The sequence below is a fragment of the Zonotrichia albicollis genome, chromosome 4 (genome assembly GCF_047830755.1).
Source record: "Zonotrichia albicollis isolate bZonAlb1 chromosome 4, bZonAlb1.hap1, whole genome shotgun sequence".
In the NCBI taxonomy this organism is placed as follows: Eukaryota; Metazoa; Chordata; class Aves; order Passeriformes; family Passerellidae; genus Zonotrichia; species Zonotrichia albicollis.
Window position 1 is genome coordinate 16,467,231 of NC_133822.1, and position 22,484 is coordinate 16,489,714.

The following is a 22,484-nucleotide window of genomic DNA, read 5'->3' on the forward strand; positions in this document are numbered from 1 at the left end:
GAAAACCTGTGACATGTTCCTCTGCTCCAACCTTCTGTGTCATCCTAGAGCTGGCTCCTGCAGCATTCCTGTGACTACTCCCTCTGCTCTGTGGCCTCAGCACTCAGGGGCACCATGAACATTTACCAGGCAGGGGAGGCTTACAGGAGCTGGGGGACTTGGAGTCAGCCTGCAAATCCCTTTCTCTTTTTGCATGGTATTGCACAGCTCGTTTGAACCTGAATGATATTGCAAAGCAACCCCGCCTGAACATACTCAACAATGCTGCCACAGCTCTCATCTTCATCACAGTCATCCTCAACATCTTCATCACAGCCTTCGGGGTGCAGAAGACTGGCCTCTACCCCAGCAGGAATTTTGGACCTTATTAATTTATGGGGCAATGGACTCAGGTAAGAAAGGGTGAGTTCCCATCACTGCAAACCCCTGGGAGGGATCTCAGTCTCAGAAAACATCACTGCAAGGTGGTGATGGAAAATTTAACAAAGCCTTTCCACAGGCATGTTGCTGTCCCAAAAAAACCTGCAGCCATTGAGCAAATTCTCTCAGAGGAGGAGGAGGAGGAGCTCTTCTCACTTGGTCTCTAAAGCAAGAACACCAAACATCCCAGTTGCTGGTATTTATCAGCAACAAGGGGTTTTTGGAAGGCTGCAGAGCTCATGCTAAATACAAATAGCAGTTATGGATGGGAGCTAACGCTGGGGAAGAAAAGGAACAGGCAAGACACAGAGCTCATTACAGCAACCACTGTAGCTTGGCAGGGACTGTTTTAAGCACCTAATGCACATTTTCAAGGAAGCCCATAAGTAAGTTCATCCAAATAGCTGGGTTTCCATGTCATGTCAGTGAGGGAATGACATGTTCCGAAATCAAAAGTACTTTAGCTCAAGAAACAAAATTAATATTTCTTGTTTACACAACCTGCAAAATGTAAACACAGTTTAAATGCAACATACTAGAGGAGTCTGAGGTGACCTTACCACAGCTTCTTGTCTCCCCTGCAGGATCTGAGCAGCGCAGCTCTCCTCCACGTTTCCACTGACCTCAGCAGGATCCATGGATGAATCCAGGAAACTGGGTTAAACTTCAAAACTCTGTGTGTGTCATAGCATATCAGCCCCTTGCTGTAATGCTTTTGCAGTTCTGAGGGGCAGGAATATTGTCTTTCCAAGCTAGAACAAACTTTGCAAGAGAAAACTGCAGCAACAGCAGCAGCAGGAATACATTTTGAAAGCGCAGTTCTGTAAATCTCTTATTTTAGCTGCCTGCTTCACATATTCAATATTGGCTCATCTGGTAGAGAAGACTGAATGATTTACTTTGTAGGCTAAATAAATAAGTCCAGCTCTTTTTTGTCTCAAATGTAAGTTGGTGCCCTTAAAGCAATTCTATCTAATAGTTTACCTCCCAAATGTTGGAATGGATTTCTCTGAAACAGTTTTCCTAGGAGAACAGAATGGTGTGTGTACATGAAGATAGCTAGAACCAGTTCAAATCTTTTCCTAGTTGTTTAAAATCAAATGTTACATAGTTAAGAAAACAATCAGATATTTCCAGCACTGGGATGTTAACAAGGACAGAAAATAGTTATTGTGGTCTGATGTCATCATCAGTCCCCTATCAGGAATGATGTCAGAATAGCCTGACAATACTTAATGGAAAAAAGAAGATTATAATGAAGATACATTATAATGAAGAAACATTACACATAAGGCCACAGCCTAGGCTTATTGCTGCAATGAATAATTACAGTTTAATAGCTTATTACTTTATTTTAAAAATCACCATTATGATTTATTCTTATCACTAATATAATATGAATGTTTTAAAATGTATTTGGTTAATAATGACAGCTCTGGTAATTCTCTTGTATTAGAACCATTTGTTTTCCTTGAGAGAAAAATCCTTTGAATTAATGAGTTTCAAGATTTTTATGAAAGAGTAAAAATTTTCAATCCTAAATTTTTTAACTCTATAGTCATGCTAAAAAATGGTATTTTAATAGCCTTATGTAAGCCTATTTAAATAATTACATGCTCTTTTGATTATTAAATGATTTTTCCACTGTACTGCAGAATCAGAGTTTAGTATGGACTTCTCCGTTTGTATATCCTTGCCACCCCTGAGAGAGAAATGCCATGAAAGCATCCTCACATCAGTCTTCAGGAGCTACTGGGAGTGTCTGACTCTTAGAAACAGATACAGACAGATTTCATTTGTATTCTGTATTTGTCTCTACAAACCCAAATTTGTGTCAGTCACACATGGTGCTTTTTCTGAGAGGGTGTGAATGATCTTGCCCATAAACTGGTGGGTAAGGCCAGCAGCAGCTCAGCACCTGACACTGACAGTGACTTTTCTGAGCTGAAGGAAAGTTGCACAACGAGGGTAGAATGGAAAATACTAGTTATGTATTTACCAGAACCTCAAGTGGTAGAGCTGAGCACAGCCTGAGATCTGTCAGGTGAAGCAGGCAGAGACTTGTCCTCCACTTTTCCTTGGGGATGACAGGTCTGGGATGACTCTGAGTTTGCTGCTCACCTTGGTTTCCTCAGTGTTTGCTTTCACTGGCAGCAGAGAGGGGAGGATGTTTTTGGGAAGCCTATTATCCTGCGTCCTTTAGAAAAATGCTTCATTCTAGAGGTAGCAGAATGAGCTGTAGGTACAGCAAAACCACAAGCCAAGGGCTGCCAGCCAGTGCTGGCTGGGTTGGTGGAAAGGTAAAAAATTACATATCCTGCATGCAGACCCCAAACCCCAGGACTCACTGCTTCATGGAGCAGGAGGCAAAGCAATTAGCAGTGATGGCTGAATGTAAAGAGAGGGAAAAATAGAAAAGATTCATCTGGGAAAGAAGCATGAGGGGAATTTCATGAGCAGATCTTAACTTCATCATTGTTTCAGAGAGCTACTGGATTTGGTATGGCAGCATGTGAGGCCTCATGAGCAGAGGGGGCTCCCTGCCACTCACCCCAGGCAAGCAGAAGGCTGGCAGCACACTGGAGTATGCTCCCTCCATCTCCTTTAATATTAATAATTTCTTGTTATAGTGAAATCATACTCATCAGCAACCTTGGTTGCCTTTTCCCCTCTTTGTGTGTGACTCCCACTGCTGCCAAGCTTTTGATACTCTAAGAAGGCACAGTTGAAGCAAGGATGGGCCAAAATTGAATTCAAATAAGCAGCTGCTGTGAAAGAGCTGACCTCCCATTTGCAAAGGTCTAGGCTCCCACCTGTGGTCTTCTCCAGGAACTGTCCTCTGCTGGCCAGGAGAGCCACTGTGTTTCCACGTTCTCTCATTGCATCACATTCATGCTTTGTTGGAATGTGTATTTGTCCACTGTTTCCACCTTGTTTCTCATGACAAACCAATGTAGACAGGAGGAAAAGTGTTTGTTGCCATCCCATTTTCCACAGATCTAGAAGGGACTGAAGCAGGGCTACCCTTGCCCCCTGCATTTCCCACCCACCCCTTGCTGAGAGTGATCTGTCTGGTATTGCCTGTGCTTTCACCTCATGAAAACAGAGGAGCACACCTGAATTCCAGTTCCTGCTGCACAGGGATGCAGGTGCAAGTGAACACACAGACAGAAGAGAGCTCCTGTAGGAAGACAATGTATTTATAAAACACAAGGGAGAATCTGAATATCCCCCAGCTCCAACAAAGAGGTGGCCCAGGAGTCATCTTGAAGGCACAGAGCCACTTTAAGGCAGGTACAAGTCAGATTTTCAACACAAGGCATCTGTATCTAAAAAACAATCAGCTTCAGACATTTGTAGGCAATGAGGAGAGATGTTCATGCTGGGCAAACATTAAGACAATGATGAAACAAATAATTTTCACACAATACACTTTGCTCAGATTAAAACCCAGCCCTTCTTCATTCCCTTGGTGACCTGCAAAGCAAGCCTGATCACCACACTCCAGTCCTGAGTACACAGCCACATTTGTAGGCAGGGCCACCTCACATTTGGTGGCTCAGACTCCCCAGCCTGGTCACATCCTGCCCTGGAGAAGGTCTCTGCAGCATTGTCCATCATCTCCCCAGCCACAGAGCTTCCGGAGCAGCTCGCTCCTGGCCTGCTGCAAGGAAAATCCTCTGCAACTGACTTCCTCCAGCTGTCCAGGCAGGACACAGCCAGGATGCACATGAAGGCCAGAAACTCCAGCACAGCTTCCTAAAAAGATCCTGGTGACAGAAATGTGACCAACTGTTGAGGGGAGTCAGCTTCCTGGGCATGTCCTTTCACTGCATAGCTGAGGGATCTGCTCCTGCTGTGCTTCCTGCTCTCCCCCTCTTTGTGACTCTGTCTGGGGAGAAAAACTGCAGCTTGCTCTGGAAGAGGGGCAGTAGCCTCAGAGAGCAGCCCAGAGCTGCTCCTGCAAGGTTTGGTCTCACCTCCCAGTGAGGTCTCTGAGCACGTGGGCTGGAAGACAGCTTTTATTCCCATGGGCTCTCCAAGCTCCTCCATGGAGGCTGCCAGCCAGTGCCAATTTGTATTAATCACCTTTACTACTTGCTTGGATACCAACTGAGTATTCCCACTGGAAGGGAAGAACAGTTGGGATGGCAGCTTTGACAGTGGGCAAACTGGCTATTAGGAAAGTGGACTGAAAACCAGGAACTCCTTACACCTCCATCAAGGAGTCTCCACGAGGTAGTTCTGCTTACCACTGGCCTGGCTTACAATGTGTGAGGGAAGGAGTACAGTCACAGCTGAAAAATGGGGGCAAAATCCTCAAATTCTGCTGGCAGTGCTGCACTGAGGGGAGCACCCTACTGTCCAGTCCACTCTTTGCTTGCTGTCCTCTGTGGTGGGGAAGACTCATGGCATTTCTGCCAAGTGAGTTACCTTCTGGAGGCACCTAATTCTTGCCAGATGGAAGCCAGCTGCTGACTTTAGGTGCTGCAGAGCACATCCACAGCCAGGTATGAAAGCGCATGGTACAAATAACTCCTGCTCCCCATGCTTGACTTCCAGGCTGCCCCCAAATCCAGCAGCTCTCCATGTGCAGAGCAGGCACCACAGTGTTCCCAGCTGCTGCTGCCAAAGCCTGGCCATGTCCAGGCACTTGCCCTCCCCAGAGCCTCTCCCCATTCCAGAGGCATTGCGTGACACAGCCAGCCTGGACAGGCTGTGCAGGCACAGTCCTGGAGCCTGGAAAGCAGCTCACCTACACACTCGAGGAGCTGTGCCTGTGTCTGAGGGAAGCACAGGCTCTGACTTGCACCGAGAGCATGACTGACACTGCACATTCCAGGGAAAAACAGAGCTTATTGCAACATTGCATCACAGGGCTCTGGTCTCCCAAACTCCTATAATACTTCCAAAAAAAAAAAGAAAAAATTCAAAAAAAGTGTTGACTGTTGTCAGCCTCTTCCCTCTCACACCAACTGCCATGATTTAATTTCTTAGTATCTGTGTGGGTAAAGTACTTCCCTTAAACAGGAAAACAACTCTGTCTTGGGCTGCCTCTTCTGGGATATTCAGTGTCTCCATTCTGGCAAAGGCTCCATGGATTCAGAGACACAGCCATCTCCAGCTGCACACTGCACAGCAGAACTTTCTGGTATCTGGTTGCCTTTTTCTAAATCCATCACTCACAAAACCCAGACTGATGCAAACAGATGATCTGACATGATTCCTATCTCATATGCCAGAACTTGTATGTTCAGTTTTCTGCTGCAATAGCGGAACTTGATGGACTTGTCAAGCACCACAGACACAGTAATAAATGAATGCCTATTCTGAACTGGCATCTACTCCATCAGCAAAGAGCAAAAAGGTCTAGTACCAGCCAGCTTTGCTTGTATTCTGCATACATCCATTACTTCTTCCCAGCAGCTCCTCACAGAACTGGGCACCATGAGCCGCATCCTATATCACACTGTCCCCTCAAACTTGAGCCTTTCTCAGCATGGTATGGGGACACCGAAGCTGCACTGTAAAGCACTCAGTGAGGTGGGATTTCTGGGTTTAAACAGCCTTCTAAAATGGTTACAGGGTAAAAAAAATCTTGCCTTACATTTACAGGAGTTTTAGGGGATGAGACTTCCCTGTAGCACCAGGCCAGCTGTGGGCTCTCTCCACAGTTCCTCCATCAGTGACAGCATGGGTTTGCCCATCCTTTTGTTCACTCAATGCTCTTCTGTCCTCACTGTTTGTCACACCCAGTGCATGTGCCAAGACCTGAGGCCACCTCCTCCGTACCAGGCCAGAGCTCGGAGGGCTGCTCCAGAGATGGAGCACCAACACCTGGGTTGGTTCTCCAACCAAGAAGCCTGCTCTATACTTAAGAGTCAAACTATGACAAGACACAACTGTGAGGCCATAACTTATTAAATTAACTTTTAGATGCTGCATAAATGTACAGGAATCTCAGAGGATTCTGAGAGCAGAAGACTCTGTCTCCTCTTGTGACAAATCACAATACTTCAACTAATAAAATATTGCCACTTCTTCCCTGCTAGGGTTTCCCTGATATTGTTAGGACAAACACATGTCTGTCAGATAAGGCTGCAAAGTTCCTCCTGAGATGCTCTGTTAGCTTCTCTGTACAGCCCCTCCACTACCCTCAGGCAGTGGGTCAATAATTTAGGTGGAATTGTAACATCACCCTTGCCAGCTCACCCAGCTACAGGCAAACGTGGCTCCTCTAAGGGAAATGTATTCACAACTCCATCCACAGCCCATAATTTGCTGAACACAAGAACAATTTTTCAAAATGACCAAAGTGAAAAGCACAGAGAAACATCTAAGCACCAGCAGCCTAAAGTGCTTATCAGCTCCTCTGCATCCAGATTTCCTTAAACCAGCACATGGGCATGTGGGTGCAATACAAATCAGAGAACTTTGGTCTCCTGTCCAAAATAAATGGGTACTGGAGAGAAGGCAAAGGAGATGAAATGGGGATGGTTGTGGTTTCTTTTCTGTTTTTCTTTTCCATTCAAGTTTTGAAAAAGAAGCTGCGTCGCTCTAAACAAACCATTCAAGGCTTAGCTGGGATTTGTGTTTGCTTGGTGCAAGACTCAACAGGAAGCACAGCACCTCTCCCACTGTACCTTCCAGCAGACTGCATGGCAGGAAATTCAAGTGTTTCCCTTAACACCTCTGCCACACGCCTTCCCAGCCACACGTGGATCCCGTGCCTTGCATGCGGCGGCTGACCAGAGAAGCTCCTGCTCCACCAGCCTGACCACCCTTCCCCAGCTGTGCCATGCCATCAGAGAGCTCTCTGGAGGCAGAGGAAGAGTTTGGGCACTTGGCTGCATGCCCCAGTAAAGTGCACATCTGGATGAGATGGTGGACAGAGCTGCCAAACAGCTCTGGGGTTGGAGGCTACACCGGCGTCTTCAGCTGGCGCCGGTTCCACATGCCCCGCTTGGAGTGAAACCAGTGGAAGAAGTTCCTCAGGGAGAGACGCTCCACTTCCAGCCCAGCCTGCAAGATCCTGGCAGACACAAGAGCAGACTTAAGGAAAATTTCATCACAAAGATACTGAGGGACTCAGCTCCAGGAAAACTCTTTAAGTTGTGTTGTTGATAAGGACTGCAAGCAAATTGGATAGTCCAGAATAGCTCAGGAGTATCCCATATCCATAAGCAGGAATCTAATGACACTTTCTGAGTGTTTATGCACCCCTTGAGCGCAAGACTAGTCAGGAGTGCCTGCATATGCCAAGATAGGTGGAAAGATGGCTAACAGCACTGGATTGCAGTCAGCTGACAGAAAAGACAGGACAGGGCCCAAACCCTACAACTACAAAGCCAGAGGCTCAGGATTTGTGCATCCCTCCTCACAAAATCCTCAGAAATTTTAACTGTGCCTCATAATCTTTAAATGCCTCTCCACCAGATGGTCTTCAAGACTAAATGTTATATGGGAAATGTGAGGGATCATACTGCGCTCTGAGTGCTTGAGGAGGACAAAATCTCCACAATCACCAGTGCCTGATCTGCAGGAGCCCAACCAGCAGTGTGGCTGGAAGGCAGCAGAAAACAGCTCTTCTCTTACTAGTGGCTGAAATGAAGTATTTTGTGTCTCCTCACCCACTGGGTTTGAGATCAGGATATGCTCAAAGACTCTCCCTCACTGGCCAAGGTTATGGTGGCAGTAATCATCTCAATCTGCTTAGAACCCCACTCCCATGGTCATTGGTTCTCCAGGATCTGATGGGCTTCCCCTCCTGAGCACTTGAACAGTGACAGTGGACACTTACCTGTCAAGGAGCTCCCAGTCCTCTCCTCCCCAGCGGTCCCGAAACTCTTTTGTGTTCATGCCTCCAATTTTGTCCAGGTCAGACTTGTAAATGCCCAGGAGACCAAACCCATTCACCTCCCAGTAGCCTGAAGAGAGCACAAAAGAGGCACAGCTTTCTTGGGGTTTTGAACCACTGATGGCTCCAGCAGAGCTGCTGGAGTGAGACTCCAGCTACTTCAGCACAATGTTGACAACAGGGAGTAAACTCAGCACCAAGGCAGAGCCAACCATACCAACCAGCTTTGGGAATGAGAAAGGCTTGTGGACAGAGAGCATGGTCTGTCCTGTCAACTTGTTAGCAGGGCCTCTCATATCTCCTGTCTGGCAACACAATTCCTGGACTGTCCCAGCTTCCCAGTGTTGTCCCTGTGCCTAGATGGCTCAGGATGGCCACCTCTGTATAAAGGAAATCCTATGCCGTGTCACTTTTCTCCTTCCAACTTGGCTTGGTTTCCTTCACCCCTGGTCTACCAGCTCTTCTCAGGACAGGCTGTGCCCCCTCAGAAAAGAGAGATATGGACAGACAGGAATAAAGGATCATTTTTTCAAGGTCCTTAAATCCATAAAGGGCCCTAGAAGACAACCAAGAGAAACACCATATCAAGGGTCCTGCTAGATTTTTGATCTCAAATTCCAGGTACCTGATGCTGTTAAACCCCATCCTGTGTCTAACACACACTCATCCTGTGGACTTGGAAGTACCTCAAGCTCCAGACCCTGACAGTGCCAGAGGAACAACTGTAGAGGAGGCAGGCACTTCCTTCTTTCCCCACTTCTCAAAGTCTGAGCCCTCTTACCATCAGGCCACTGTGGGGACATCCCGCAGTGCAGCCTCATGACCATGGGTGCAAAGGCCATCTTGCCTTCCACGCAGTGCTTCCTGATGGAATCGATGACTCCAGCTGGGAAGTGGATGTGGAGGTCACACAGGAAGACAATGCTGTGTGGGTCCTGGAACCAATTGTACCGGTTGGGAAAAAAAAATAGGTTGACTTTAAGTAAATATTTCTTGAGGGGCAGGAAGACAGAAATATGGGAGTCAAAATCTCATTGCTGCATCAGAAACTGAGTTCCCAAGGGCTGGGAAAATGTCCATTGGCTGATCAATGATGAGTGTGAAATACCTGGCAGAGCCAGGATCACAAAGCTGCTACTGCTGACTTCCCTCCTGTCTGACAGTCCCAGCAGACAGACCAAGAATCAAACAGAGCACAGGCTCCTCAGAATAAAGAGATCCTTACTCTGGAAGGACAGGAAACACACCTACATTTGAACTGGTCTGCCAGGCTATTCCCCTCCCTAAAAACCAGCGTGTTCAGTACCAAAGCAACACCAGACACACACCACAAACTGCCCTGCCCACCCAGGGCCCCCCAGACTCACCGTTATGAGGTCTATCCCCGCCTGCAGCCCAGCAGAACGCTCAAAATTCCCTGTCAGCTTCAGGTACCGATAGCTGGGGATCAGAGGGGAACGGGAATTTCAGTGGCACGGGAGGCACTGCAGGCAGCTCCACACAGCACTGGGCCATGGAGCTGCCCTTGCCCAATGCACCCTCTGGAGCAGAGGAAACCTTTGCTGGGAGAGCGCACTGCTCCCTGTTCCAGTCTGCCCAGAGAGCCTTGCCCCTGAACAGAGCCTAGCAAAACTCTTCTCAGCTCTAGCCCAGCCCTGCCCTAGGACTAGACCTGGAAACCCCTGGCATGTAACAGAAATGACCAGCCAAAGCTGTTTCAGATCATTCCAGCAAACAGAGGTCTCCACACTCTGTCCCACTTCTCAGAGCTTTCTTATCTTTTCTGTGCTCCCCCTGCCCCACCACTGAGAGACTTGCTTTCTCTTCTCTCTTGCAATCTTGAAAAATGAGACAAATTCAATAAATTTAGCTGGAAGACTACACCAGGTATTGCCTTACACTTTCCTAACAGTGCTCCATGCATATATGCATATGCACATCATAACAAAAACACATTCTCGTGTACGTGCAGGGTGTGGATGGATGGTGTCTGTGGTGTTCCAGCTGCAGCAGGCTGTGGCTGGTCAACACACAGAGACTGCCAAATGTGCTATTTGCAGGCTTATGTGTGTGGGCGGCATTTTGTCACCAAGCAGTAGTCCCACCTGTGCAAGGTAGACCTTTTCAGAGCCTTCTCCACATCCATGTCGTCGCTGCTGTAGTCGGTGATGATGACGCTGAAGTGGGGATCCTTGGTGACTCGGAACAGCTCTTCCATGTCAGAGATGAACTGCAGCACCCAACGTGCCTGGTTCTTCACTGGTTGTATTGCAACAGGGAGAGAAACAAAGCAAACTGATTTAAATGGTGGTAGTTTTTCTCAACATGCAAGGCTTCTTGCCTTCTGTCAAACCTCGACAACCTTTCAGGGATGATGCAATAGGCCCAGGCTGAAAACCTGGACCACAGAGCCAAGGAACCAGTGTGGGTTCTTCCCCACCATGTCACAGGGGCTTTCTCAGAACTTACAAGCCACGGCTGCTTGGGCCCTGTCATATTTTTGAAGGTATTTTACTCGGAGAGAACAGAAATTGGAAGTGACCTATTGTATATGCGGGGTGCCCTGTAGCAGGAAGGAACAATGAATCTGACTCCATGTTCTCAGAAGGCTAATTTATTATTTTATGATACTATATTATATTAAAGAATACTGCACTATACTACCCTACACTGTACTACACTACATTATACTACACTAAAGAATACAGAAAGGATACTTACTAAATGCTAAAAAGATAACAATGAAAACTCGTAACTCTTTCCAGAGTCCCGACACAGCTTGGCACTGATTGGCCATTCAGTCAAAATAATTCACACCAGAAACCAATGAAACAACCACCTGTGGGTAAATGATCTCCACACACATTCCACATGTGAGCCCAACACAGGAGAAGCAAATGAGATAAAAGTTGTTTTCCTTTTTCTCTGAGGCTTCTCAGCTTCCCAGGAGAAAGATCCTGGGCGAAGGGATTTTTCCACAGAATGTGAATGTGACATTGACCCAAGTAAGATGGCTGAGACTGGCTCAGACCCACTGTCCATGACTGCCCTCATGGGAACCACCCACTGTGCCACCCCTCAATGTCCTGGGAAGGCAGCTCCCCTTACCTGGCACCACGAAGTGAACGACAGCCTGGTGGTTCCAGGAAAACCCCTGGGGCCAGCACAGCTCCGGCTCGCTCGCCGTGGCCATCAGGCGCCGCCGGTGGCCCCACACCAGGTTCCTCATCCTCCTCTCGTCCTCCTCGTGGCTGCTGCTGCCCTGCCAGCCGCGGGCAAAGACGTACTCGGAGAGGCGGACGCGGCGCCGGCCCTGCTCCAGCAGCTCCAGCTCCAGCAGGTAGCGGCTGCCCCGCATGCGGTCCTGCCGCTTCTCCACGTTCACGATGCGCTGCAGCTGGAAGCGCCTGCAGGGACACGGCTGCTGTTGGCACATCCTGGCCCTGTCCCTCCCCCAGCCCTGCTGGGCTCCTTCCTTCGGGCCAGCACAAGCCTTTCTGTCCCCAGCTCCCCCCCTGCTTTGCTGCGCCGCTTCCAAAGTTCCATGGGAATGTGTAGCACCTGTTTCTCCTAAATCCACAAGAGTGTGGAATTAGACCTGGGATTCTGGCCAAGAGAGAAAATATTTGGCAAGAGAAATGAAATAAAGGTGACACAGAAAATAACAAATGTGTCTGAATGATTGTGTAGGGCTGGTAATAGCAAGTGTATTCAACACCACCTACAATGATTTTGGCACAAGGAGCATGTTTGGGCTGCTGAAACTGGCTCATGACACCTTATCAAACAGGAATATGGAGTAGGACTGAGCAATCGTACAGTAAAAACTGGCAGGGCTGTAGATTCAGAATGGCCAAAACTGGATGAAATGCCAGGTCATGCCCTTTCAGATGATAGGAAGAGTTTCTGCTATAAACCAGATGCTTGTGAGTTTAAAATCCTGAGAAAATCTTGTGTGTGCTGGTCAGTTACACCTGGCTGTGACTGGTGTGACCCTGAAAATGCAAATGTGATCTTAATATGTAACATTAGGCCTATTTCCAGCAGGGATTAGAAGCTAATAACACCAATTCCATAAAACATCCGGGATATTGGTCATTTATGTATAGGAAGATTAACACCAACTGAAACCAGAAAAGATTGGTAAAAAAATCATAAAAATTAAGGCCAGCCAAACAGAAGGGTCAGGAGTTAGATTGTTTAGCTTATGAAGGCTAGAGGAAGTGTGTCTGTTTCCCAGAAGGGATGGTAAGTCTTGAGAAGAAAAAGAAACATAACAAGACCATGTAACAATAGAGTACCAGCAAAAGCTGGTGCCATTTCTCAGGAAAAAGAAGTGTGCCTAAAGTCCAGTGTTCTACACAGATTCCTTGCCTGAAATCTTATTTACCACATCTAGTTCATCCTCTGATTCTCACCAGTTACCCACATAACAGGTATTCCCCACAGAGTATTGTAAACCGGCTCTGGGACAGTGTCCCTTCGTTTTCTCACTGCACCTTACCCTTTACTCCTCTGGTTGAGCTTCCTCAGGAAGACACGTGTGACTTCCAGGGCCTCCCTTTCTCTTAGCAGCAAATTTCCTGAGGTGTTGCACTTGAGGTCAATCCAGTCTGTGCGCAGCATATGGAAGTCCAGGTTGTTCATGCTGAAGGTCTGCTCCCAGTTCACTGCCTGGTCAAACACTGGTACGTAATCAAAATCCTCCTCATCTTCCTCCTCTGGCTCCCCATCCACCTCTTCCTCCTCTGCTGCTCCTCCAGACTTGTCTTTCAAAGGAGATGCCACCTGTGCCTCTCCTTCACCCACATCCCCATCGCTGGCCACCTTCTGCTCAGCAATGTAGGACTGCACCTGGCTCAGCCACTGTGGCAGCCCGGGCTGCTGGCTGGGGCTGGCAGCACTCACTGCCTGTCTCCCAGCTCTGCCAGAGACTGGGATTCCTTTCCCAGCTGGCATGGTACCTCCTGGCTGCAGCCTGTCCTTTGCGGTGCTGAGGCCTCCTCGAGGTCCTACCCTGCTGGGAATTGTGACCCCTGAGTACCTGGGGTGACCAAGAGACTGCTGCCTTTGAGACACAGTCCCAGAAGGAGGGATTGTCCTTCTGACAGGCACTCTCCCCTGGATGGCCCTGGCGTGCTGCGGAGGGCTCCTGGAATTGTCTTTGACACCAGCTTTCACACGGGGCCTCTTCGTTACTGGGTTTCCCTCTAGGCCAGGCAGGCTGAGGCTCTGGTTGGTAGAGGCCAACATGGCTGATTTGATACCAGACCTTTTTGTCCTCCTCCTCCTTATCTCCTCTCCTGCGTCGTCCCCCGTCACCGCGAGGAGCCGGCGGCGCTCCCGGAGGGAATAGTCCTGGTGGATGTTGTCACTGCCCAGCACACTGCTGGGGACATTGCCTGCTGGCCCTGCCCTCCCTATGCCAGCCTGCTCAGGGGCACTGGTGCTCTCCATGTCCTGCTCCTCGTACTGCAGCTCATCCAGGTTCCCCTCCTGGGAGCCTGTGGGATGAATCAAAGTTACACCTCTGGCATCCTCCCACTGCCTCCCTGCCCTGCCCAGGCACCCACCAGGCAGGGGGGCAGCTCCTTCTCTCCTGCCTCCTCTCAGTGTTGTCTCTCCTGCTCAGAGGGACAGGAATGCTCTCCCACATTGCAGCCATGCTCAGTTTCCTCAGCACTCACCACTGCCAAAGGCTGTGGAGCTGTCTGGCTTTGCCCTCAGCTCTGCAGGGCAGATGTGACCACAGGCTGCCACACTGCACACCTCTGGCTGTGCTACTCCTACCCATGGTTTTGCTAGAATTGCCCCTCAGCTAAGCTGTGGGCCTGAGAGCTGTCATGTTGTCTACTGCAGCCCCACTGTTTGGTGAGGTCCCAACCTGCCCTTAAGGGAAGTAAAAGTGGCAGCAAAAGTCTCCTCCCAGACACAGCAATCTGGCAGGGAAAGGCTGAGACTTCTCTGTCATGGAAAGTCAACAGCTTCCTTCAGCTGATGCTGCTCAAAACCACACACAAAAGCGACAGATAAAAGGGTCCCCTGGGTTCTGACATTAGGGCCCCTACCTGGCTGCTCTGTCCTTTCTCCAGAATCCAGGCTCTTCTCTGGCCGATCCATTTTCATATACTTGTAAAACCCAAATCTGCAGAGAGAAGAGCAAAACACAAGTTTGATGAATGTTACTTTGCCTTTTCTTTCCTTTCCTTCCTGGAAGAAGGAAAAAGATCCTGAGCACAGGGGGGTCATAATCAGCTATCTTACTGGGAAAGTGACCCTCTTTATCCTGCAAAAAAGTCCTCCTGGATGGCTGGGAGTCCTTGCACAAGATGTCTGATTGTGGCAGTAGGGAGCATGCAACAAGTAGCAGCTCCCTTGTGGGGCCACCACTGGGATCTGAGCACCAGTGAAGATGAGTGGCATGCATTTCTTACCCCAGAGAAAGGCCTGGTGGTGGCCACAGCTTGGCTTTCATAGTGACAGCTATCAGGAGGCTCCAGCCACTTGCAGGCCAAGCTGGCTGGGAATATACTGCCTGATGTAAGAGAACAAACATGCTCTGACTCAGCTACTGGGCTAACCGTGTAAGAAAAGCAGTGGTAGTTTTCCCTGGAGACCTAAACATATTTTCACTTAAGTTATCAAAAGAAACTATAAATGCTTTAATGTTTTGCAAGACTTAAGGGATCTTTAAGAATTAAGAAGGGAGCATGAAATTCCACACCAATTCCAGCCTTCAAGCTTCTCCCCACCCTGCTAGTAACCCCAAATTCACAGCATGCTACCTTTCCAAATAATAAGGGTTTTCCTGGTAGAAGCATTTGTTATCTTTCTCCATGTGGCTCAGGCGGGTGTAATCATTCGGGTAAACAAAGGATAGATGAACCTGTGAAGAGGAGAGAAAGACAAAGTGAAACCCTCATAAATGCCAGGCATCAGTCACAAGGTGACCCAGACATAGCTGCAGGATAATCAGCAGGAGTTGCTCACTCTTTTTCTGTCCAGGAGCAGGCTGTGAGAATGGAAGGCAGAAGGAAGCATGCTGAGATATATGTATGTATCTATGTATGTATGTATGTATGCGTGTGCCTTTTACCCTCTCCCTCAGCATCTGCCCACCTCTCTAACTGTGAGCTTAAGTCCTACAACAGCGTGAGAACTACGTGGGAGAGAGGTGGCCAAGTCCTCCTGAAGAGATGTCCATGGCTTTAGTAATCCACACATATTACAGTCACCCCCATGGAGAATGAAACCCTCAACCACTGTGAGACTCCCTGCAAAGGCAGGGAGGCCTTTGGCTAACACGGGGCCTCAGGCCCCATGGCTAACAGGATCTCTTCTTCCTCCTTGTGTATCCCTGGCAAGAATCAGGTTAAGAAATCCAACTTACAAACTGGAGGCCCTGGTAGCGCTGCAGAGGAAATCCATTCACCAGGTAGCTGGGCTTGTAGGGGCAGTCGGGCAGGGCCCGGCGCACGCGGGACTTGCTGAGCAGAGGCACTGCAGGCAAGGAACACACAGGCAAGGGCTGAGGAGGAGCCCTGCTGCAACCACACACCAGCTTAGCTACTTCTGTCCCTGGGTTTTATTTAGCCATGTGAAATATTAAGGGATAGATTAAACAAACCTTCTTGCACAGCTCAGCTCTTTACATTCCTTTAAGATGCTCACACAAAAATAAGCTTGGGGATGTGGCTTGAGCTGGATACCAAGAAAGAGGAGCTGGCTTTAGTCTGTGCTTTGTCTCCTACTCTGACTGATATTGTAGCTGTCCCTCTCTTTTACATCAGGAATAAAAAAGCATGGCCTGGATAACTGCAGTGCAGGAGGACAATCCTTCCAGGAGCAAGCTGTGCTCCTGCACGGGCTGCAGTTACTCCCTCAGCTGCTTTCCAAGTCTCACCTTCATAAAGAGTGTCCCGGGGGTGAGGCTTCAGCATGTCAGCTGGGTGTACCCTGCTGCCAGTGCTGCCAGCAGCCCAGCTCCTGCCAGTGGCCAGCGTCTGCGGGATGTGCCCAACCTCATCCATCTTCAGAAGCGTCTCATCTGGAGACCAGAGAGAGAACACAAGGGGGAGACAGGGGCTAACTTGCTCCTTGTCCAAAAAAACACCTCTCTCCAGTGCCAGCCCTTTCCAAATGGCATTGCATCCCTGGCACCAATTCTGTTTCTGGCACAGGCAAAGGAAAGGCTCTGACCCAGAAATCTGGAGGTAGAGAAGCTGTGGGGTGGGAACACGGCTTTCACTGAAAGCAAACACACACAGTGATGAGGAGTGGATGAAAATGACCTCCTGCCTTGGATACACCATCAAAGAACAGGCTCCATGCTGGCAGCCTGTTATTTGTATTAAGTTTCTTTTCAAAGGAGATGAAGAGAGATGTATGGAGGAGAAACCTGAGGGGCAAAGGAAGGACCTTCAGTGGCTGAGGCGGATGTTACTCCAGAAAGGGAATGAAGCCCCACAGAAAGCCAAGAACAATAGGAAGTTCAAACTCAAGACTGAAGCTCAAACTCAAGACTGGGTATTGGTTACATTTTTCCTTGGTGATGTCGTCACAGACTTCATGTCTCCATGGATCTTATTCTAAAATGAGGGGAATTGAATAAATATCCATGAAGGAAATGCAATATCCTGCCAAGGGCACTACTGGTGGGCAACTTTGGGGTACTGAACTACATGGAACCCCAGAAAGAATGGGATGTCATGTAATAAAGCCAAAGGCTAATATGAATGAAGGAAAAAACTATAGGCAGAAGGCAACAGATAAAAATGAGACTGCAGCACTGTACCTAATTGTGAAGGGATCTTCTGGAATGTCAGCCTTCTATTCTATAGGTAATGAGTAAGAAGAAAAGAGCAGAAGGAAGAAGGATGAAGATGGAAGACCAAATGGAGAGCCTAGTCCTAGCCACAAGGGAGCTTTCAGAAAATGCAGCAGCAGGTTATGATCTAAGACACGGCAAACAGATGCCTTGATTACATCAGGGAGTCTTCCATGCACAAAAGGGCTGTTATGAAAAAAAACCCAGAAATGTTGGCAGACAACAGCAGTAGACATGGAAAGGGGGAATGCTGGCAGAGGAAAGCGATGATGACAAAGCTGGGTAAGGGTAAACAGGACTAAGGAGCTTCTTAACTGATAACACCATCACTTGATGTGCTAAGAAGGGTTTACAAAACAGGAGGGACTGGACTGATGTGTTTGCAGCAATCCAGCACCAACTCAGAGACTTGAGCCTGGGACAGAAGAAAGCAGCATCCCCCATCCTTGCCAGTGTATCCTGCTGTGTTCAGGACCCAGAGTGAAATCCCCTGAAGTGCCAGAGCAGCCCCTTCTCCCTGGTTGTGTCCAGCTGGCAGCTGGACACAGCTCCCATGTTTTGGGACTCATGTTCCCCCTGGCTCTCAGCAAGCAATCTCCATCCTGTGTTACTCCCAATCCTCAACACTTCTCACCTTTGCAGACTCTCCTCTCTGCCCTTCCTCACTAGCTCTAGACTTCCCTGAAAAAATGCTCCAATCTTACTTCTGTTTCTCCCATGTTTAATAATGAGTCACACTCTTGTCCAGAAGTCTTTCTCCTGAACTGTCCCCACCTTTTTCTCCCAATGATGTGTATGCCTGGTATTTTCCTGGCTAGACAATGATTCATGGTGAAACACTGGATGCTGATACATTTAGGAAGAATGGGGAGGTGCTTGGGAAAACTTGTGATGAAGATACTTACTAGCAAAAAGGGAGAGATATTGGGAGTCAATGACTTTGAACTTTGCTTCTGGATCATTCAGTCTCCACTGGAACAGAGAAACACATTAAAATGAAGTACCTATGGAGTTAACCAAGGCTGAACAAAAGGAACACACTACCCCTATTAGGACTGAATTTACCCAGCAGCAAAAGACTGGAATGAGCAGAGATCCTACAGGACACATCCAACCAGGAAAGGCCAAAAAGCTTCGAGAGACCCCAGAGAAGGCAGACCTATCCCAAATAAGCAGAGGAAGGGGTCCTGGCACATGGCCAAGACTATTCCATACAGAAGTAGGTAAGGGCTCTGGGAGGGATGAGCCACATCTCATGCAATGAGCAGCTGAGGCCAGGGAAAGGAGGGAAACGGTTACAAACATCACTCCTGAGCTCTGTGGGGACACATATAGGGGACCGCCATTTCCACAGACTCACTGCTACTTCCACGTGGTCTGTTCCTCTGTCATCCTGCTTGTGCAGCACCTCAAAGTAGTACCTGCCCTGGGCTGACAACCTGCCAAGAACAAGGTGTCTGTCACCAGGAGCATTAAGGAACATTTCTTAGCTTGTCAGCAGACAATGAGTGCAGAGCAACCACACCCCTGAAACAACCTAATTCTCAGGGTAGGCGGGGTTAGTGCTGCCAAGAAAATTTAGATCCTGCCAGTGAGATAGGCAGCTTCACTTATGCACCTGGAGCACTCCAGAGCCTTCCCAGTTAATTCTGAATAACTCCCTCTCAGTATGGCCTGCTGGGCTTTGGCCTCTAGGAAACCTGGAGACAGGAAGCTTGGGATACAGTTCATGTAGGGGAGCCTGGATGTGCTGGTGGTTGATTGCTGCAGGGAAGAAAAATCCAGTGTTGCATTCCTGCAGTAAATCAGCCAGGCTCTGGCAATACCCCAGAGTAATCCCTTTCTCTGTATTGCGAAACTCCTCAGGGCAAGCCTGAGTGCTTTTCCCTTATCCTTGTGATTTCCTGGTCATGTGCAGAGCTGGCTGGGACTGGGGGACTTTGCTCACTCACCTCACCATGTTTGACTTCTGGCTGTGAAATTTCCCAAACTCTCCTGGTGCAGTCCACTCTTTCCCTGTCTGTGAAGAGACAGAAGATAGCTCTAGTTAAGATGAGTTTCTCCTCTTGTTACTGCACTGATAATGATAAAAAAGGAAAATTTAACTCCCTCTTGCCTCCAATTCCTCCTGGTAAGTCATCTGTGAAATCCATCACCTGTGGACAGATTTAAGTCCCCTAATTGTGAACAAGGGATTCCTATAGCACTACCAAGAGGTAAATGGCTTAAGGTATCACATGTCATGCCCCATCTGGCACCTGTGGCTGGGCAGGGAAAGAAACCTGGGTAGTCCAAGGAAGCAGTAAGTCAGGAAGGTCTCTGTCCCCACAGGAACATGAAAGCCTTGAGGGGAGAAGCCATGCAGCATGCACTGTACCTTGCCTACGCTGGCCAGCAGCTGCACACCAGAGGGCTTTTCATCTGCACTCAGCCAGAACTCAGCGTTGTCATCTGCAGAAATGGCAAACTGAAACTCCCCTGTCGAGAGATGCAGGGAGTAAGTAGGGCTTGGGGTAAGGGCTTGTGCACAGAACAGATCCTGCTCCTCTAAAATGCTGTCCTTACCCTTTTTCCTGGTGAGACAATCCTTCCCTTTTGATATTATCGCCTTCCTGCCTTTGAACCTCTCTGCTAACTCTGCTGTGACTGAAAACAAACTTTACAGACGTCACTGGTTCAGTGTCCCTCCTGCACTGGCTTCACCTGACATCTAACCTGGAAAGCTAAGAAGTCTGTGCAAAGCCTCCCCTGATATCCCTTTTGCTTCCAGAGCAAAACTGTACATGAGATGCAGTGTTTGGGTGGAGGAATGAGCCACACAGGGAGACTGAGGTTCACCCTTTGTCCAGGGTCACAGGGATGGCAGCTGCAGGCCAGTGACAGAGGCTGATGCCAGCAGGCTGCTCGGGGCAGAGGCATGCAGCTGGGGGACACAGATGTCACTGCTGTCAGATGGCATTCATGGCAAGCACAAGGGACATCACTGATGTCACAGACAGTCCTGGCCATGCCAGGGAGGGAGGCAAAGCTCAGGGATTGTTTGTGGCCATATACCCACCATGGGCTGTGCATTCACAACAGCATTGTTATTGATCAACATTCCCATCTGCTTTCTCCTTTATCAACACTTCCCATCTGCTTTCTCCTGTGCTTCTCCTCACCAGGGAGAGGCAGACGTGCTTCCAGCCACACCAAGGCTGTGGCCAGTCACACACACCACCCACACAAGGGACCTGGTGTTGGAATTGCCAGGGTGAGGGCACCAGTGGTTCAGCACCAGGAGGGGAGGCAGGGGGAGGTGACAAGAGACACGAGTGAAGGCACTCAGAGCCCTCACCATCAGTGAAAGGATGCAGGTAACCAAAAATCCGGAGACCATAGTTGGTCCATTTTGGGGACACAGCCAACTTCTTCAGCATAGTTCTTGTCTGAAATGCAAGAAGAAAAAATTAATAGAAATAATTTTAGATGTGATAGAAAAAGAGGAAGAATCAAAAATCCTGGGACAGGCAGGCAGAGGGTTTTCTCTGAGAGGAAGATGGAGGCAGAGTGAAAGAGCCAACCAAGTAAGAAATGAGATGGAGCAGGTGCTGCTGAGAAGGGGATGCACTGGGATGGTGGGGACAGGACATGGCATGGAAGGCATTTGGAAGGAGAACACCAAATACAGGGCTCCTTCACCTGTGTCTGAGCCCTGGCAGGCCAGCAGGTGTGAAATGACCCTCCCCAGTGCAGCAGAAGGGCTGCTACCCTTGAACCCTTCTGAAAGCCTCCTGCTCCCTCAGGAGGACAGAGGAGGTGGGTGAGAGGGAGGTGGTGGATTTTAACAAAAAGCAGGACAGAGAGGGAGGTATGGGTAGGACATGAAGGGAACAAGGGTGATCCATCTGGGAAGCAGAGCTGGGAATTGCAGGACAGTGGATGCCATGGTCTTACTCACGTGAGGGAAGAGAGGGAAGTGCAGGTTTCTCCTGAGCTGCTCAATGGAGCTGCCACACCAGTCCTCAAACACGTGCAAGTTGGCCTGGCCCTGGAACTAGAAGGCAGAAGTGGGGCACCATGAACTGCTGCACCCAACCCCTGTGTCCCTCCTCTGCTCTCACAGCCTTGGCCACAGCCCCTGGAGTGCATGGGAGAGTGAAGGAAGATTCCTTTGCTATGATGGATGCTCTGCAGGGTCCAGAGCACTGCTGCTCACCTGCTGAAGGTGTGGGGCTGGCACACCCACCTGAATGGCACCAGGAAACTGTGCTAATGCTTGGGACACCTCAATTCCATGGGCTCTGCTTCATCAAGGAGGTGTTTCACCAGAGGGCTGTGCTCTGAAGCCATGGTGTGGCTCCCCATGATGTAACACCTTATGTTCTGCAAGAAGGTGTTTTAGACTCCCTCACCATCCCAGGGCTATTTTCCTGACCTGAGGAAGAAGGGACACCCTAGGGAGGGGAGATGCTTCTCAAAGCACATCCTAGAGGTAAAGCTGATGGAAGATGGTGGGCACAGGGAGATGGAGGCCCAGCAGAGCAGGGAGCAGCAGCACAGGCAGCTCAGTAGGCAGCACAGCCTCTGTGTGTCTGCAGAGACAGAAACACTGAGGGAGGTGGGGGTTCCAGCCTGGAGAGCACAGGAGGGTGTGCAGCGTGAGTACAGCTCCCTGCCAGGCAGCCAGCCCCATCAGGACAGGCTGCCACTGTCCAGCTGAGACCTGGAGCACAGCTGGGCTGGGAAAACCTTGCTGGCCACTGTGGGACTTGAGCAAGACACTCCTGAAAGGACAGATTTATTTCTGTCAGAGCCACTCAGAAGGGAATCACTGTCTGCTCCCCAGCAAAGTCCAAGCTTTCTGCCTGCAGCCAGTGGAGCTGGATACTGAAACCCTCCTTGCAGCACTGGCATCCAACAGTGAAGAATAAATAATCTGGAGACGCTACAAGCTACCTTAGATGGCAAAAGGCTGAAGAAAGGAATAGGTTGCCTTGGGACTGGGGAGGTTTTGCTGTGGCTGTCTTGCCTATATAAGGGCTGTGGGAGCAGGGCTGGGGAAACAGCCTGAACAGCACCCAAATGTCTACAGATGGCAGCAAATTCTTAGTTTTTGCTGGGGAGGCTCTAGCAGGCCTGAAGCAGCACAGTGGAGGAGGGTCCAGCCTTTCTGTGCACTTCTGCCAGAGAAACTTCTTCACCGAGTTATTTTTCCCAGGATGGTGGGTTTGGGGAGTGTTTTGAAATAAACTGTGGCTTGAAGGAAGGCTGTGAAGCAGATTTGGCTCCACAGCAGTGATGCTCCTTGCGAGCTGTGGATTTTTAGTTGTGCATGTGAAAACCATTTTTGTGTGCCAGGCAAAGCACATTCACAACCACTGCTGCTCTGGAGAGGTC

The 22,484-nt window shown here is 49.1% G+C and overlaps 2 protein-coding genes across 2 annotated transcripts in view; one reads left to right on the forward strand and one right to left on the reverse strand.

Moving 5' to 3' along the window:
* The window catches only part of NINJ2 (ninjurin 2), a 41,689-nt gene extending 39,620 nt beyond the window's left edge, over positions 1-2,069 (forward strand). Inside the window, exons 3-4 of the mRNA XM_005482679.4 lie at positions 208-392; positions 1,005-2,069. Of these exons, the coding sequence (XP_005482736.1) occupies positions 208-371 (164 nt within the window). The 3' untranslated portion in view covers positions 372-392; positions 1,005-2,069. The remainder of the gene's footprint in view (positions 1-207; positions 393-1,004) is intronic.
* A 1,530-nt stretch (positions 2,070-3,599) lies between these two features.
* B4GALNT3 (beta-1,4-N-acetyl-galactosaminyltransferase 3) overlaps positions 3,600-22,484 on the reverse strand; it is a 59,871-nt gene continuing 40,986 nt past the window's right edge. Inside the window, exons 4-20 of the mRNA XM_005482846.3 lie at positions 21,046-21,141; positions 20,443-20,533; positions 19,483-19,583; positions 19,058-19,125; positions 18,466-18,544; positions 18,011-18,077; positions 16,182-16,325; positions 15,669-15,778; positions 15,064-15,164; positions 14,347-14,423; positions 12,783-13,782; positions 11,387-11,685; positions 10,384-10,537; positions 9,646-9,718; positions 9,060-9,213; positions 8,222-8,348; positions 3,600-7,453 (exon numbers count right to left, since the gene is read on the reverse strand). Of these exons, the coding sequence (XP_005482903.2) occupies positions 7,342-7,453; positions 8,222-8,348; positions 9,060-9,213; positions 9,646-9,718; positions 10,384-10,537; positions 11,387-11,685; positions 12,783-13,782; positions 14,347-14,423; positions 15,064-15,164; positions 15,669-15,778; positions 16,182-16,325; positions 18,011-18,077; positions 18,466-18,544; positions 19,058-19,125; positions 19,483-19,583; positions 20,443-20,533; positions 21,046-21,141 (2,853 nt within the window). The 3' untranslated portion in view covers positions 3,600-7,341. The remainder of the gene's footprint in view (positions 7,454-8,221; positions 8,349-9,059; positions 9,214-9,645; positions 9,719-10,383; positions 10,538-11,386; positions 11,686-12,782; positions 13,783-14,346; positions 14,424-15,063; positions 15,165-15,668; positions 15,779-16,181; positions 16,326-18,010; positions 18,078-18,465; positions 18,545-19,057; positions 19,126-19,482; positions 19,584-20,442; positions 20,534-21,045; positions 21,142-22,484) is intronic.